At 38.7% G+C, this 18,607-nt stretch overlaps 1 protein-coding gene and 1 non-coding gene across 3 annotated transcripts in view; one reads left to right on the plus strand and one right to left on the minus strand.

Moving 5' to 3' along the window:
* NELL1 (neural EGFL like 1) overlaps nucleotides 1–18,607 on the minus strand; it is an 845,221-nt gene that overhangs the window by 5,353 nt on the left and 821,261 nt on the right. For both annotated transcript variants that reach the window (XM_066364424.1, XM_066364414.1), the window contains one exon: nucleotides 732–908. In XM_066364424.1, coding sequence (XP_066220521.1) covers nucleotides 732–908 — 177 coding nt within the window. The remainder of the gene's footprint in view (nucleotides 1–731; nucleotides 909–18,607) is intronic.
* On the plus strand, nucleotides 12,837–12,967 carry LOC136389876 (small nucleolar RNA SNORA18). Its single transcript, XR_010748436.1, has one exon. It is a non-coding gene; the product is annotated as a small nucleolar RNA SNORA18 (small nucleolar RNA).

Here is an 18,607-nt window from a genome sequence, read left to right on the forward strand (position 1 = left end):
TCTCTTTTCTTCCCGTAGCCAAGGCTCCACTGGAGCAAAGTTGGCCGGGCACTGAGGATGGCTCCATGGCCTCTGCCTCAGGAGCTAGAATGGCTCCGATTGCAATGGAGCAATGCCCCAGATGGGCTGAGTATTGCCCCCTGGTGGGCTTGCCAGCTGGATCCTGGTCGAGCACATGCAAGAGTCTGTCTCTCTGCTTCCCTGCTTCTGACTTCAGAAAAATACAAAATAACAAAACAAAACACTGTAACTGGAACTAATTTTATTTTTTGAAAAAAACCTTGCTCCCAGAGCATAAAAAAAAAACTCACTACTCAAAGGGTTAATGGTTATGTCCCAAGAAATGAAAGATTTGGCTCTTTAAGAAGTACCAGTCTTGGTCAAGGTTTTGAAACTTTCTATCATGCAGGGTATTTTTTTGATATGAAATTTGCTAAAAAGTAGCAGTTGTAAGCTAACATAACTTGGGTCAGATATGTCCCATAATAAGTTCTTTCTGTCTTGTACCATGTTTTAAAGAGAAGAATCTGAGTGTCTTTAGGGAGAGTATGTGCTCCTTAGTTGCACCATGTTTTAAAGAGAAGAATCTGAGTGTCTTCAGGCAGAGTATGTGCTCCTTAGTTAACTAGCTGCATAAGACCACAAACAGTGGAGAACTGAAGCTCAGAGGCAAATGAGTTTGCAACCCGTCTAAAGTAAAGGGCAACACCCCCTGAAGGAAACTGACATACCAGACACCGGCACTGCTGGCAGCTGTGAGTCCAATTGTCTCCACTTCGATAGAGCTTGTGTCCACTTTGATCCAGACATTGACTTGTGACTCTTGTGTCACACTCTGGGCAACAGAAAAGGTCAACGCTTGGATTCTGGCAATCACAAGCTGTCCGACGGCAGAATATCTTCCCATCCTGTTTAAAAATGAGGTTAGGGAGGTTTTATCAGGAGAGAGAATAAGAGAGCCACACAATAAAAAGAAACCTCATACTTTAGAGAGCACAAAGGAAATACACTGCTCATAAAAATTAGGGGAGCAGGGAACATGCAGATACTCCAGTACTTTCAGCCTTTGTATAGTGCATTTTCACCAATGAACTAAAAGTTGGTTTTACATCTCATTTGCATAATCAAACAACTTTCTTTGACTTGTTGTTTGCTTTTCTGATGTTCTTAAACTGTTTAATAAAAAAAATCAAATGCTTCTTTTTTTATTGCTTCATATTCATTTTGAAATATTCCCTAATGTTTGTGAGCAGTATATTTCTTAAGAGTTAAAGCATGCCCTTGGCCACCTGCTGATTTTTCAAAACAGATGCGCCTGTGTGCTCTCCCATGCACACACCGTCATCCCCTGACCCGGCCTGCAAAGCAGCCCCAGTGAAAATGGAGACCTTTCTATATTTTAAAAAAAGTCAATGTCACCCCATTAAATTTAATTTTCTAAATTAATGTTTTTAAAAAGCCAATAAATTCTTTGAAACCTTTTTTCTAAGTGTTCCTTAGAAATCTCTAAGTAAAGTTATAACTAAACAGATAAAAATTCATCTATGATCAAGAACTCATTTGAGTGAAAAAATCATGCTACTATACTTTCCCCAGTCATAATGATACCGACTAACACATTCAAATACATTCATCTAACTTAATCTCTGCCTCAACTCTGGGAGGAAGTCTGACTATACCCTTTTATACAAGAATTAACCGAGGCCCAGAAAGGCTAAATGTCTTCTTATTCAGTATCACAGAGGTAGTGATTCTATACGCAGTCCAACCAGGTCTTCTGGTTTCACAACAATTTGTCTTCTAGAAGACAGTCTTTAGGTTGTTAATTACAAGGGGCTAGGGTCAGATGCTGCCTTTGATCTTGGGGCAGTTACCCAAATTCTAAGCACAGTAAAACTTTACAGTAATAGCTCTGAAATTAGAAAGGTACTTTATAATGATACTGAAGGTCAACGGCATTCACATATTAAGACTATTTTGCAGCATATCTCACTATATCTGTTGTTCAAAGTGACTTTGTACCTCAGATAATGAAGAGGCTAGAAATGTAGGTGAGACCTGTGATCAGCATTTATGATATCTGCTTTGCTGGGTATTCACAAACCAAAGATGCTCAGGACCAGGAGTACGTTAAAGAACACGTAACTAAACATCTTGACCTATAATTTAATCCTCTCTAGAGCAACCATATTCAAAAGTCATCAAGCCAAGCCTGTGCTGGATCTGCTCCCATCTTGAGAAACTCACCATTATGGAAGTGGTTCAAAGTATATATCTCTGTACATGTCCGAATGATAAACACTAAGCTTATTGCTGCCTCCAGTCATTGGTTCTCATTCACACCCTTGGAAATCATAGTACTCTCAAAGCCATCTGTCACATTTCAACTCTTCTGTTCTCAGAAAAAAGCAGTTATTTCTTCACTAAGTCATCTCATCTCTGGATTAAGCATCTCCAATGTTTTGACCAGTCCCTACAGTTTTGAATTCTGTGATAGTTGCCTCCTTCTTCAACAGTTTTGAATATTTATAATAATAATAATAACCTACCATCATTTCAACACTTACTTTGTGCCATACATTGTGCTTAGTCTTTTCTATGCATTATCACCCTTAACCCTGATAATTTTGTGGACTAGAAATTTATATCTCCATGTCTTGAAAAGAGTGGTTCAGTTACAGAACTAACTATAATCTATCAGTAATGGTGTGACTAACACAGAGTGAGGCAGAGTTATGGTCACTTTGTTTTTTTGGGTTTTTTTTTACAGGGACAGAGAGAGAGTCAGAGAGAGGGATAGATAGGGACAGACAAGACAAAAATGGAGAGAGATGAGAAGCATCAATCATCAGTTTTTCATTGACTCCTTAGTTGTTCATTGATTGCTTTCTCATGTGCCTTGACCTCAGGCCTTCAGCAGACCGAGTAACCCCTTGCTCGAGCCAGAGACCTTGGGTCCAAGCTGGTGAGCTTTTTGCTTAAGCCAGATGAGCCCGCACTCAAGCTGGCGACCTCGGGGTCTCGAACTTGGGTTCTCTGCATCCCAGTCTGATGCTCTATCCACTGCGCCACCGCCTGGTCAGGCGGTCACCTTGTTTTAAGCACTGCACATTCTTTACTGCAGCTTGGTTTCAATATTTACTTTCTGATACACTGTGGTTATGTCATAGTGTTGACTTATATTGAGCTTAATGAAGACTAAAACCCTATCCCATCTCATGCAGTCTGCTGTTTGGGGCCAGAAAGTGTAAAACTTGATGTTTATCCATATTACATTTCACCTCGTTAGATCAATTTCATCTCTTCTGCCTGTCTCAATGATTTCTAAGTGCTGTTTCTGTCATCCACCATACCTGTCCTATTTCACAGCTTGGTGACATCTGCAAACTTGATGGACCTTCCCTCAGGGTCTTCATCTACTTTATCAATAACAATGTTGAATAAGACAGGACTTGCTGATTTAAGCTTACAGTCAGCTAAAGTGGAAATCTTTAAATGCTTTACATCCTTTATGGAGAAAGAAAAGGAGATATGCTGGCTACATATATAATTACTTAACAGGCTGAAAAATGCTTTCTCCCCAATTGTGTGCCTTGGTTATATTACTATAAGAAATGAGAGGAAATAGGGAGTGACATCGGCATCATGACAGAGTCAGACTCTAGTGTTTTCTTCTTAAATTTACAATTTGGGCAACTATCACTTCACAAAGGATCCTCTGCTCAAAACACAAACACACCTAAAAGATCCAAGCATCAGGGCATCTGAAGGTGGGTACATTAGAATGGAAGGCAAGGAGGACAGGGATGGGGGCCACAGTTGGGTGCCCACTAATTATAAGGGAAATGCAAATCAAAACCACAGTGAGATATCACCGCTCACCGGTCAGAATGGCTATTATTAATAAGACAAGAACTAGCAAGTGTGAGGATGTGGAGGAAAGGGAAGCCTGCACACTGCTGGTAGGAATGTAAATTGGTGCAGCCACTGTGGAAAACAGTAAGGAGGCTCCTCAAAAAAGTATGAATATTGCTACCATATGTCCCAGCATTCCCTCCTCCTGGCATCTATCTGAAAAATTTGAAAACACTTATTTGTTATATATAAATCCCTATATTATTGCAGCATTATTACCAATAGCCATAATATGGAAACAACCTAAAGTGTCCTTTGATAGATGAATGAATAAAATAAAAAAAAACAACTGGTACATATATACAATGGGATATACTATTTAGCCACAAGAAAGTGAAATATTGCCATATGCAACAATATGGATGGATCTTAGAATATCATGCTAAGTGAACTAAGTATTATGGAAAAGAAAAAGAGCCATATGTTTTTAGTCATATATGGGATATAAAACAAAAAGCAACAAACGAACAAACAAACGTCATAGATACAGACAACAGAATGTTCGTTACCAGAGGGGAAGGGAGATAGGAGGAAGACAAAGAGGGTAACGTGAGTAAAATACACGGTGACAGAAGGAAACTAGACTTCATGTGGTGAGTGCACAATGGAGTATACAGATGCGGTATTATAAAGTTGTACACTTGAAATTTATGTAATGATATTAATCAATGTTTCATCAAAAAATCTAATTAAAATAAAATTCATGACAAGAACTAATAATCAAAATATCAAAGGATAAAAGATCTATATATGCATGAAGGAAGGACCATTCCATGATGTGACCATTGACTGAGCACTGACCATCTGCCTCTTAGATTTGGAGCAGAATACAGATTGCTTCTCCTTAGTCCCCTCAGAAACTGCTTGACGGAACCCTCCCCTTGCCCCACAGTGTGCTGGTTTGTGCTGGTTCCTCAGTCTTTGCCTCACCCTGGACAAGCACGTAAGGTGTTTCCCTCCCTTATCTGGGGTGTGCCACTCTAGTGCCCCGCTCCATCCTGCTGCTGTCTTATATAACCCCTTAGAACCTACTGCAGCAGAGCAGCCAATATCCACATCATCCTGTCACCAAAGAAGACAAACTTCGGGTGTGTTCCCTTAATAAACTCAGAATGTAATGCTGGGTTTGACAGCCCTGTTCTTGGTCTCTTGGCCCTGGGAAATTTTACATAACATATATACACCTAATACATACATACATATATACACATATATTCATATATGTATATGTACACATGCAAACACATGTGTACATATGTGAATATATGTGTGGAAAGAGAGCAAAAAACTCTAGCTAAGCAATAAATTGAGTCAGAATTCAGCAAGTCTGGAGAAAGAAGTGTCCAGATCCTAGGAATTGCCCAATAGGTCTTTGGCTTACAGATCATATACCTATTGCCTACAATGACACTCTAAATGTTTACTTTAACCAACAGGAGCTGAGGAAAGTAATAAAAGCTATGACACAACACCATTTGGTCAGCTAAGCTACAGAGAGCACTACAGTACTCCTCTCAAGTACAGAAGGACCAGACTTCAGGAACCCACATGGTTCTATGAGCAACACCAAACACAAATAGATTCTTTAAGAAGTGGCCACTGTACAACAGGCAATGAGATCCACCCAGAGTGCCAGGTTTCTCCCAATGTGTGGATTAAAAGGATAAATAGGAAGAAGTGAATAGTCTCCAGGTTAATGTAAAATAAAGCAATTTCACATCTCATCAATTATATGAAAACGCCAAATGGGCCCCTTTTAGTCTCTAACATGTTCCGAACAATGGCTGTGTTCACTTTGGCTTTGAATTACAGGGTGACTGTCAAGATAACAATTTGTAATAATGAAAATGTCACAGGTGGCTTCATTAATTCAATGAGAATGCCATTATAAAACCTCAGCTCACAGAGCACAACCACACTAGAATTCAAATTTGGCAAGAGAATGGAGCCAACTGATGGTGAGTAATCCCTTTTGCCACTGATGTTTGGGGTCATTCCCAGAGCTTGATCTCTATCCCACTTGAAGTGGACAGAACAATCCCCACTTAAATGCCAAAGACATATGTTCCCACCCTTCTGCCATAAAAGCTAAATGCTCCTATGCAGCTTTATAACGGAAGCTCAGCTATAAACAACTAATAAGTATCGTAATATTTAAATTGCTTCTGAACTTTAAAAGGCAGGAATATATACTTTAGTAGAAAATAAAAAAAATAAATTTACTCTTATTATGTATCAGAAAATTATGAGCTTTATTATATAAATTACAGATTTTATTACTGAATAGTCAACACATTGATATATTTACTCCAGATTGTATAATATTACTATTTTTCTTTCTAGCATAGTTTCAGAACTCGCAAGTCAAGAAGGTAGACTTAGGTAAAATTATTTATGTAAACTGAATAATAATATAAACTAGGGTTTGACAACCTGACACCCAGAGGCCAAGTTTAGACAGTCTCCTATGAATAAAGTTTTATTGGACTATAGCTTCCCTCATCCATTTACATATTGTCTATAGCTGCTTTCACATGACAATGCCAGAATTGAGTATTTGAGAGACCTTACAGTATGCAAAGCCTGCCTGACCCTTTACAGAAAAAGGTTTCTGATCCCTGATATAAAGTATACGATCAGGAATGGTACCCTAGATTCATCTGTCTTACTTCCTCAGATACAAATTTATTAGGCTGTGATATCCACCTGTTTTACAAAATATTAATTATGCCTTTAGGTAACCTCCCACAAACTAATCCATTAGCCCTCTTTAATTAGCTCCTATGGTTGAAAAACTTTAGCTGTCATTTAATCCTAATCCAACTGTCTAATTTTAATGAAGAGAAAACCAGGCCCAGAGAGAGGAAATGATGATTCCATGTAATAACAAAATAGGAACTAGATCCCAATCTGGAATTTTATAACAGGGAATTTGTATCATGAGAGAAGGTTAGAGGGCAGGGAAAAGCGACTTTAGACAAACTGAGATAAGAAGGGTTCTTGGGATAATAATGGTTCTCAAAGTGTCGTCCTCTGAGTGCCACCATTAGAATCTCCTAGGCTTGGAACTAGCCAGAAATGCGATCGTCATGCCCCACCCCAGACCTACTGAGCCACAGAGTCTGAGGATGAGCCAGGGATCCCAGTTACACAAGCCCTCAAGTGACTCTGGTACAAAACAAAGTCCGAGGCCCACTGATGGAGAAGAAATGTACACGGCCTATCGGAATGAGAATGGCATAAGCTCAGGCTCCTGCAATGGAAAGGCAGGTTTTCGAATAGCACAGTAGGACGATGAAGTGGGGGAATAAACCTGGGCACCCTGTTTCTTGACAAAACTAGTGTTTTGAGGGAAGACCTAAACCGGCCAATATGTTCTTCTTCAAAGAAAAGGAAAGAATCTGCCTGACCTGTGGTGGCGCAGTGGATAAAGCGTCGACCTGGAAATGCTGAGGTCGCCGGTTCGAAACCCTGGGCTTGCCTGGTCAAGGCACATATGGGAGTTGATGCTTCCAGCTCCTCCCCACCTTCTCTCTCTCTCCTCTCTCCCTCCCTCTCTGTCTCTCTCTCTCTTCCTTTCTCTCTCCTCTCTAAAATGAATAAATAAAATTAAATTAAAAATTAAAAAAAAAAAAGAAAAGGAAAGAATCTTAGAGCCTATACAGACAACTCCTGCCATCAAGAACACTGTAGGCAGGAAGGTATTGACAATGCTTCATGTTAGATTTAGAGAGAAAAGAAAAGCATTTATTTTATTTTTTAATGAGGAGATGGCAGGATTCTAGAAAGCTAACCTCTCCCCTGGCCCCAGGCACAGTCTGACTCATCCCTGTCCTTTACTCTGAGTGAGTGTGGAGAATGGCTGCGCTGTAGGCCTGTCAGCTCCCTGCAGACTGGGTTACTCTCCCCTTGCCTGAAGGAAGCGAAGGAAAACCCTACCCTGGCCATCTTCTTTGGTTTCTGGGCATTGGTTTATGTGAGGCCAAGTAAAATGGCCAGCATTCCAGACAATCGTCGGCCCCCTTTCTGTGTTGCCACTCCAATTTGGCTCTGACCTTTTTTTTTTTTATGATGTGGTGGGTCATTGGTTATATATGGCATTCATTTCCCTATCTATCTCTGTAATTCCCAGAAAGTCTCAAGACCTGGCATTGCTCAGGTCTTTGGTAGTATATTTTGTTTCAGGATGAATGCTATTCACTTTTTAATTAAACCAATAAACACTGCATGAAGCACAGAAATGAAACCTGGCCTTCATATCTTGTTTCCCTTCTCCCACTGGATGTTCCAATCACTAATGGTAGTAATGGGCAAAGGTGTTGGCATGGGAGTAAATGTAGGTGCTGTCATACCTAATATTTATCACGTGCTTACAAGCCTAAAGGGCAAACCCTGGTTCTTTCTCTTGTCTGTGGCACCTGAACTCTTTTCCCCCAGGAAAACAGGTTCAGCTCTGCCACTCGGAAGCTTCATTTCTGCCCCTGGAAGGAGGGTCCACACTGTGACAGAGGCTCAGTGTCTGACATCATCATTCATCAGGACCCATTATTTCATTTCTGTTATCTGCCACGTGACTTACCCCTCTCCCTGTCTGTCAGGCTCACTTTTTTACTCTCCTGAACCTTTACTTCAAGCCTAAGTGGTACCTCCCGGTTTAGCTTTGATCTCCTCAGTGTTTCCCCCATGCTGTCAATCAGACTTTGCTTGGGCCATGCCAATCCTAAAGGAAATATCACTCATGAGCCTCTGCTGCTCACCGGAGAAAGTCTAAACTCCATGTCCCGACTGTCCCGGGCATGGATCTCTAGGCTCATCCCCAGCTACGTCTTTCCCAAACTTTACCTGCTCCTGATATTCTAATGACATCGTTTGCTTCACTTTTCCCTTAGCACAACACGCATTGTTATGCTCATGAATCTTTCTCCTGGCTGTTTTCACTGTTTGGGATTCACCTTTCCTACAGCTCTACTTGGCTAAGTTTCTCATTTTTCAGGGTCTTACTCAAAGGTCACCTGCTCTGTGAACTCACTCCCTCTTCCTTTCTGCATCCTCACAGAATAGAGCAGACTTCCCTTCCTATGTTCTCACAACTGTTCGTGACGTTACCATGGCATGATAGTTGGTTAATTGTTTGTGTGTCCATTTCACTAGTCTGATCTCCAATATAAAAATGTCGCATTTCCTAAAATCTAATAAGTCTGAGGTCTCTCCATCTTCCCACATGAAAAATGAAGATGTCTTCCTAAAGGCCATGAACAAATTTATCAATGAAAAGAGCCTCAGATGGATATCTGTGAAAAGAAGCTGGGTTGCAACTAAGATTTAGGGATCAAGCCCAGAGAGAAATTATTTTTCACTCCAAGTTTCTGTGGCCTGGATAATGCTGGATAATCCTGGGTTCTAAACAATTCAGCAACCAATCTGTGCCTAATCAATTATGTGGTCAAAAGGTGCACAAAGACATTGTCACTGCTAAGGAAGCACATAGCATCTAAACAAAAGCCCCAGTCTCCCTGCACTAGCCTAGCCTTCCTTTTGAACTCCAGTCAGTTGTGGGCACATTTCAAGGCCCTTTTTGCAATTGGCATAAAATACCAGTAGCTAACCTGGTATGGTGAGTCTCAAGGGGAAAGTGGCCTTTAAAAAAACTTAGGCCCTGCTTCTTTTAAAAGTAAGCTCTGACCCTTTGTTGTCATGTGTGATTTATTTCTATTTAAATTTGGAACATCAAGGATATGATTAAAAAGCCAGTATTTTATATCCCAACCTTGATTTTATTTCTTAACCTCCAAGACAATGTCATTGTAATAGTCAACTTGGATGATTAAGAACTGTTTTTTTTTTCTTATCAAACTAAGAATAAAACACAAGAACTCCTATGACTTCTGACAGAGTCAGTTAACTGCTGTGCTCATCTCCTCCCATGACCACACCATAATTACAACTAAATTATAGAATCAATGAGCTCTACCTGAAGACTAGCTGCGCCTAAGTCTAATAGCTAAAGTTACAAAGAAGAAGCAGCAACAAGCCTGGTAGGAGGAACAGAGATGTAGAATGGACAGGTCTACAGTGTGGCAATTAAGAATTGGGAGTGATATCTCAACTGTGGAGGTGTCCTCTGAGGAGCAAGGGGTCCCAGCTCCACACAAGGCTCCCAGCCCAGAGCACCAGTACCAGGAAGAGGAGTCCCCAGGAACGCCTGACTATGAAAACCAGCAGGACTACATCCAAATGAAACAAAAGGTTGCTGGAAACCTATGGTCCTATTGAGGGACCTATGCATGAACTTGCTTGCTCACAAACTCACTCATTCTGGGCTTCAGCACATAGGCAGGAACTCAAAAAGTGCCAGGGACATATGGGGAGAAATTAAGTAAATTGACTAGCTTTAAGACAAGAGCCGGAGGGGTGTGGGTCAGGGCAACTCTCTCTAGGTATGGAAGTGCTAGTGAGCACCGATGTTCATTTGTTGAGCACACCTCCCACCCAGCCAGCCTGGTGCATGTGAGCACCAAATCTGTACTATCCATTAACCAGGCTAACACTATTTACCCCACCCTGGGGATTCCCTGAGGCCCTGCCCCACCCAACTCATGCAATAGGTCAAACCTCTTCCAGGGGCTATTCCACAAAAGTGCCTGGCTTGGCTTGTACTGTGGGCTTCTCTAAAATGTCTCAAAGGCAAAAAACCCCAAAAAGCAGTGGTTGGCCTCAGTGTACCCTGTATCTCTTGTTAAGTAGCCCCAAGCCTGGTATAGATGGTGACTGTTCTCAGCTTACATCATAATACCCATCCAGTGGGCCCAAGGCTGGCATAAGCTGATGCCAGCATTGGCTTGGAATGTAACTTCAAATAAGTGGCCAAAGCCTGGCACAAGTGGTGGCTGGCCTCAACTCACACTGTTGTGTCCACAAAAGAATCCCAAGCCTGACACTAGTGGCAGCCAGCCTTGGTTCAGAGCATAGAGTCTCCCAAGTGCTGCCAATACCAGCACAAGTGGCAACCAACTGAAAGTCACTCTGTAGCTTCCGTTGTGCCATACCAGGCTAGGTACAAATGGCAGCTGACCTTGGCCTATACAGGAACCCCTTCCAAAAGGCTCTAGAACCAAAACACCTGGTGGCTAGCTTCAGACTCCATCAGAGTACCACTCAGCCAGCTCCACAAATGTTAACTCAAAGAGTGAACTTAGTTGACATTAGAGTCCTGCTAACGTGATCCTGCTACTTGCAGTAAGCCCTGCATGCTGCCAATCCTGCAAATCAGCATGTGTTTTAGTCAAGGCAGGCCATCACAGCCAGTCAGCCCAAGAGTCAACTCCACCTACTGACATGTCAACAGCAAATAAGGCTCAACTGTAATAGGCAGGCACACACACAAGGGACACTCCTGGAGCAACTAACTCAGGTGAACGAGGAGACTGTGACACTGGGCCACACAGGACACCTACTGCATCAGGTCACTCTGCCAAGACGAGGAGACATAGAAGATCTACCTAATACTTAGAAACAAACACAAGGATTAAATAAAAATGAGGAAACAAAGAAATACATCCCAAATGAAAGAACCAGAAATACTTCAGAAAAGGAACTAAATGAAATAGAGACAAATAATCTACCAGATACAAAGTTCAAAACACAGTTTATGAGGATGTTCAATAAACTTAAGGGAGCAATAGATGAACTCAGTGAAAACTTCAAGTAAGAGACAAACCATAAAAAAAGAACCAGTAGGGAACGAAGGATACAATAACTGCAATGAAGACTACAGTAGTGCAGTGGTTTCAACCACCAGTCCACAGATCGATCCACCAGAAATTTTGTGCCAGTCTGTGAAAGAGTTAATCACCCTGATGTTGTATGCTCTATAAAACTACTTACTGCACTAAAAGAAAAACAATAGCATATTTGATAAAGCAGAGGGCTGAATCAGCACTCTGAAAGACAAAGTAGCAAAAAACACTCAATTGCAACTGCAAAAAGAGAAAGGGATTTAAAAAAATGAGAATTGTTTAAGGGACCTTTAGGACAACTTCAAGCATACCAACATCTGCATCATAGGAGCACCATGATGAGAAGAGTGAGAGCAAGGAATGGAAAACCTATTTAAAAAGAATCATGGAAACTTCCCTAACCTGGCAAAAGAAACAGACATGAAAGTCCAGGAAGTGCAGAGTCCCAAACAAGATGAACCCAAAGAGGCCCACACCAAGGTATATCATAATTAAAATGTAAAAGATTAAAGAGAAAAAGAAAATCTTAAAAGCAGCAAGAGAAAAGCAGTTAGTGACAAACAAGGGAGCTCAGATAAGACTGTAAACTGATTTCATTTTTTTTAATAATTTTTTTAATGGGGTGACATCAATAAATCAGGATACATATATTCAAAGATAACATGTCCAGGTTATCTTGTCGTTCAATTATGTTGCATACCCATCACCCAAAGTCAGATTGTCCTCTGTCACCTTCTATCTAGTTTTCTTTGTGCCCCTCCCCATCCCCCTTTCCTTCTCTCTCCCCTCCCCCTGTAACCACCACACTTTTATCAATGTCTCTTAGTCTCACTTTTATGTCCCACCTACGTATGGAATAATGCAGTTCCTGTTTTTTTTCTGATTTACTTATTTCATTTCGTATAATGTTATCAAGATCCCACCATTTTGCTATAAGTAGGCCAGAAGGATTAGCATGAAATATTCAAAGTGATCAAAAGCAAGGACCTACAACAAAGATTACTCTATCTAGCAGGGCTATCATTTAGAATGGAAGGAAAGATAAAGAGTTGCCCAATCAAGAAAAAAATAAAGGAGTTCATCACTGCTGAACCAGTGTTACAAGAAATATTAAAGGGTTTCTTTAAGTAGAAATAATAAAATCATAAATATGAATAAGAAAACTGAGGTTAGAAAAGAAAATATGTTGAGGTCTATCCCGATGGGGCTTTTTCTGTAGACCTACATCGTTGGAAATGCCTCATAGAATAAATATGTTGCTTCCTTTATTCACAGAACTACATGTTAGATCTGTGGGTAGGAACTACAAGACAGCTGCTAAAAAAAAAAAAAAAGAAAGAAAAGAAAAGAAAAAAAAAGAAAATATCATTGACAAAGGCAAACACATAGTACAAACAGTGGATCAAACAACTGTACACCAGCGAAAAAGCAAAGGCAGGGAGATAACATGTAATTAAATAATAAATTAAGGACTACACATAAATACACACATGAGAAATTAAAAATGACAAAAACATAAATGGCAGGGGAATGAGTAAAAAGTGTAGTGATTATAGAACATGTTTGAATTTAAGTGGCATCAACTTAAAACAGACTGCTTTAAACATAGTTTGTTATATATGAATTCACCAACCAAGAATCTACAAGGGTTATATAAGAAATAAAGAGAAGGGATTCCAAACTCAACACTTTTAGAAAGTCATCTACATACAAGAGAAGAGACCAAGGGAATAAGAAAAGGACAGAGAAGAACTACAAAAAATCAGAAAAATAATAAATAAAATGGCTATAACTATATAAATATTGATAATTACTTTAAATATCACGTGGACTAAATGCTCCAATCAAAAGACATAGGTGGATGAATGGATGAAATAAACAAGACTGGTAAATATTCTCCCTACAAGAGACCCATTTCAGATTAAAAGAAATACACAGACTGAAAGTACACAGAATGGAAATATTTTACCCAAATGGAAATGAAAAGAAAGTTGGGTGGGGTAGAAATACTCATGAGGCAAAATAGACTTTAAGAACTGCCTGTAATAAGAGACAAAGAAGGGCATATCATAATGATTAAGGGATCACATAACAAGAGGTTATAAATTACATAAACAGCTACACACTCAATGTAGGAACATCTAAATACATAAAGCAAATATTGACACATATAAAGGGAGAGATAAGCAATAATAAAAAGTCACAGTAGGGGACTTTAACACACCATTAACACAATGGATAGAACATTCAGACAGAAAATCAATAAGAAAACAGTGGCCTGATTGACACATTAGAGCAAATGTCATAATTGATATTTTTAAAAACATTTCACCCAAAAGCAGCAGAAAATACATCTTTTTCAAGTGCACATGGAACATTTTCTAGGCTAGACCACATGTTAGGCCAAAAAACAAGCCTCAATAAATTTAAGAAGATTGAAATCGTATCAAGAATCTTCTCCAAACACAGTAGTATAAAACTAGAAATCAATTACAAGAAGAAAGCTAAAAGCACACAAACACCTGGAGGTTAAATAACATGCTACTAAATGATGAATGGGTCAACAATGAGATCAAAGGAGAAATCAAAAGATACTTTGAGACAAATGAAAATGAAAACACAACAACTACAAAGCTATGGGACGTATCCAAAGAAGTTATAAAAGGAAAATTTATAGCAATACAGGCCTATCTCAAGAAATAAGAGAAATCACATATATGCACTTAAAGAACTGCTAAAAGAGGAACAAATAAAGCCCTAAATAAGTAGAAGAAAGGAAATAATAAAGATCAGAATAATATAAACAAAATAGTCTTAAAAAAATAGAAACAATCAATGAAATAAAGAGTTGGTTCTTAGAAAAGTTAAACAAAATTGATAAACCTTTAGTCAGACTTATCAAGAAAAAGAGAGGGACCAAGTAAATAAAATCAGAAATGAAAGAGAAGTGACAACAGACAACATAGAAATACAAAGGATTATGAGGACATCTACAATTACATGATCTTGAAAACTGGATAAATTTCTAGAAACATAGAATCTTTCAAAGCTGAATCAGGAGGAAAAAAATCTGAAGAGACTAATGACTCTTAATGAAATCAAATCAGTAATAAAAAAAACTCCCAAACATGAAAGCTCTGGACCAGATGCCTTCATAGGTGAATTTTGCCAAACAGTCAAAGAAAATGAATACCTATTCTTTTCAAACTGTTCCAAAAAATTGAAGTGGAGGGAAAGCTCCAAGTTCATTTGATGAGGCTAGTATTACATGAATTAAAAACAACAACAACAAACAAAGACACTACAAAAAAATTTTTAGACCAATATCCTTGATGAACATAGATGCAAAAATCCTCAACAAAATATTAGCAAACCAAATTCAGCAAGAGTATAAAGATCATGCACCATGATCAAATGGAACTCATTCCTTGGATTCAAGACTGGATGAATAACCACAAAATTAATATGACACATCACATAAACAAAATGAAGGATAAATATAATATGATCACATCAATAGATGCAGAAAAACACTTGACAAAATCTAACACTCATTTCTGATTAAAAAATAAAAACCTCTCAGCCCAGTTGGAATAGACAGAATATATGCCAACATAATAAAAGCCATCTATGAAACACCCACAGCTAACATCATACCATATAAAAAGAATAAACTCAAAATGGACTAAAGACATAAATGTAAGGTCCCAAGCCATAAAACTTCTAAAATATAACACTGGTAGTAAACTGTTTGACATCACTTTTAACAATATATATTTTTTGGAATATGTCTCCTTGGGCAAGGGAAACAAAAGGAAAAATAAACAAATGAGACTACATAAAACGTAAAATTTTTTGCACAGCAAAAGAAACCAACAACAAAATTAAAAAAACAACCTACTGAACGGAAGAAGATATTTGCCAATAATACATCCAATAAGGAAATAATATCAAAAATATATAAGGAACACATACAACTTAACACTAAACAACAACAATCTGATTAAATATGGGCAAAGGACCTGAATGGAAAGACATTTCCTCAAAGAGAACATACAGATGACCAATAGAAATAAAAAGATTGTCAATATCACTAATCATCAGGAAAATAAATACAAGTTAAAACCACAATGAGATATTACCTCATACATGTCAGAATGTCTATCATCAATAAATGAAGAAACAAACAGGTGTTGATGAGGATGTGGAGAAAGGGAACTCTCCTGCACTGTGGGTGGGATTATAAATTAGCGTAGCCACTGGAAAACACATCCATAACCCCCTTCCATCTGGCAACCATTTGTTTTGTTTGTTTATATGTTAACTAGATTCCACATGTAAGTAAAATCATATGCTATTTGTCTTTCTCTGTTGGACTTATTTCACTTAGTGTAATGCCCTCTAGGTCCGTCTATGTCTTTGCAAATAGCAAGATTTTATTCTTTTTATGGCCAAGTAATATTCCATTGTATGTATGTACCACATCTTCTTTATTCTATCATCTACTGATGATCACTTGGATTGCTTCTATATCTTAGCTATTGTAAATAATGCTGCAATGAACATAGGGGTGCATATATCTTTTTGAATTAGTGTTTTGAATTTCTTCAGACAAATACCTATTAGTGAGAGGTAGGGAGGCAGAGAGACAGATTCTTGCATGCGCCCTAACAGTAATCCACCTGGCAAGCCCCCTACCGGGTGATTCTCTGCCCATCTGAGGCTGCTGCTCCCTTGCTCAGCAACCAAGCTATTTTAGTGCCTGAGGTGAGGCCATGAAGCCATCCTCAGTGCCCAGGGCCAACTTGCTCAAACCATTCAAGCCAGGGCTGCAGGAGAGTGAGAGAGGGGTAGCGGGGAAGGGAGAGAGAGAGAAAGAGAGAGAACAGGAACAGTGGAGCAGATGGCCGCTTCTCCTGTGTGCCCTGACCAGGAATCAAACTCAGGATCTCTACACACTGGGCCGACACTCTACTGCTGAGCCAACTAGCCAGGGCCGAAAAATTTTTTTTTTTAAATATCAAAATAGAACACTTTCAACTACAAATAATGGAAACAAACAAGGAGTGATCACAAATTCTTTTTTGAAGATTATATACAGAATTTGATTTAGGGGTTCTTTATTCAGCTAAAATAAGACCTTCACCATCCACTTTTTGGGAGATATGCTGTTAATGACTAATACATACAATTGAAAAAAAAAAGATGTATGTAAAAAATCTGCCTAGTACTTTATTCATAAAAGGGTATAGTGGTGGTGAAGGTGTATTATATTAGCAAAATAGGATTAAAGGTATGGTTTATCTCCCGTGACAACTTCAGTATAATTTTCTTAAGACTTCAAAGAATCTTTATGAGTAAAAGTAGAATAAATCAATTTAGGTTGGTTGGATTGTTAACACAGTCAATTAATGAGGCCCTGGAAACCTGTAAATGATTAGTAAGTTCCATGCTTTATCATGGGCTTATATAAAACAAAAACTACAAAAAGAAAATTTGGCTTTACCCTAGTCAAAACTTAACTAAAACTTTTTGCCTATTCCAGGGCCTGGAATCTAGAAAGCCTAAAATGAATTTGGGGTCATGTTAGGATCAAGCTCAAAAGGTTAAAAAACATGACTTTCTAGAAAAAATAGTAAAGAAAAATTTCCACACTTTGCTTGCTGTAATGGAGTCCTGATTGCCAATGTCTTCCATAAGCCCTTCTCAACTATTTGAACCCACAATAGGATTTCCTTCTCTACAAACTCTTTTCCTCTGAGTCAGTGCCACATGGTTAAATACTGCATTTAATAACTTGAAAATGTCCTGAAGGAATGTCTCACATAGTCATTAACATAGTACACAGGTGAGAGTTTGAGCTCAGTCAAGTTGGATTGACTAATTGCTTAAACTTGTTTTCACATATACTGACTATATCAACAGATATCATTTGTAGAGTGTAACAGGACACGTGGCAAAATGAGAAAACTATGAAATTTGGGGCAAGTGGAATTCAAGTCCCAGCTTAAACATTTATGTTTTGTGATATTTAGAACACATTACTTGCTCTAAAACTTAGACACTCAATTTATTCATCTTTCAAAACTGAGCTACATTAAACGTGATGCTGTTTTTAAATTACAGGATGCTTGGACCATGGGAGGTACTCCATAATTGGGAGTAATGGACCTAAATTTGAATGTGCTAAACTAGGTTTATGTATATGTATATGTATATGTATATGTATATGTATATGTATATGTATATGTATATGTATAGATTTATGTTTATGTATGTGTATAAGGGAAAAAATGGGTGTTGTTGGGTAATGACCTCAGGACTTGATAATACAGCTTTTTTAAATAGGTCTGCTGGAGGTGTGGCAGACTAGAAGGCAGGTAAATGAATTGGAACTTTTCAAGGTTATGTCATTTGTTTTGAGGGAGCACTCAGAATTTCTCAAGATATCAGCTCTCCAAGAGGCTACTAAGCAAGTCATGTCTTGTGTTTCCCATGCCCTTAAAGCCCAAGATTAAATACTATTATCCCCCAAAATCATAACAATACAATGCAAGAGCTACAGCAAAGCCTTATTAAAGGAAAATAAATAGGCAAGATCAATAAAAGATGAAATAAAGCACAAAGAAATCAAACACTTTGATAAGGCTCATTTTGCAAAGCATAAAGCTAAACCAGTTGATGACAAAATTTTATTTCCATAAGCACTAAACTCACTTCCAAACAACTTAATGTAAGGAACAGCCTGGCACTGGAAACAATGAAGACGACATCATTTATCGGGAAGCCTCCGTATTATCACTGTCATTTGTTCAGAGTAGAGGTCGCCTGTCTCTGACCACTGGAGGCAGGTCTCTAAGCCTTGCTTTTCTGGATAATGTCAGCACAGAAGTAAGAAATTTCATATGGGTAATCATTTCAGGCGAAGAGTAGTTTTAACTAGCAAGTTTGTATAA

The sequence above is a fragment of the Saccopteryx leptura genome, chromosome 1 (assembly GCF_036850995.1).
Source record: "Saccopteryx leptura isolate mSacLep1 chromosome 1, mSacLep1_pri_phased_curated, whole genome shotgun sequence".
Taxonomy (NCBI): domain Eukaryota; kingdom Metazoa; phylum Chordata; class Mammalia; order Chiroptera; family Emballonuridae; genus Saccopteryx; species Saccopteryx leptura.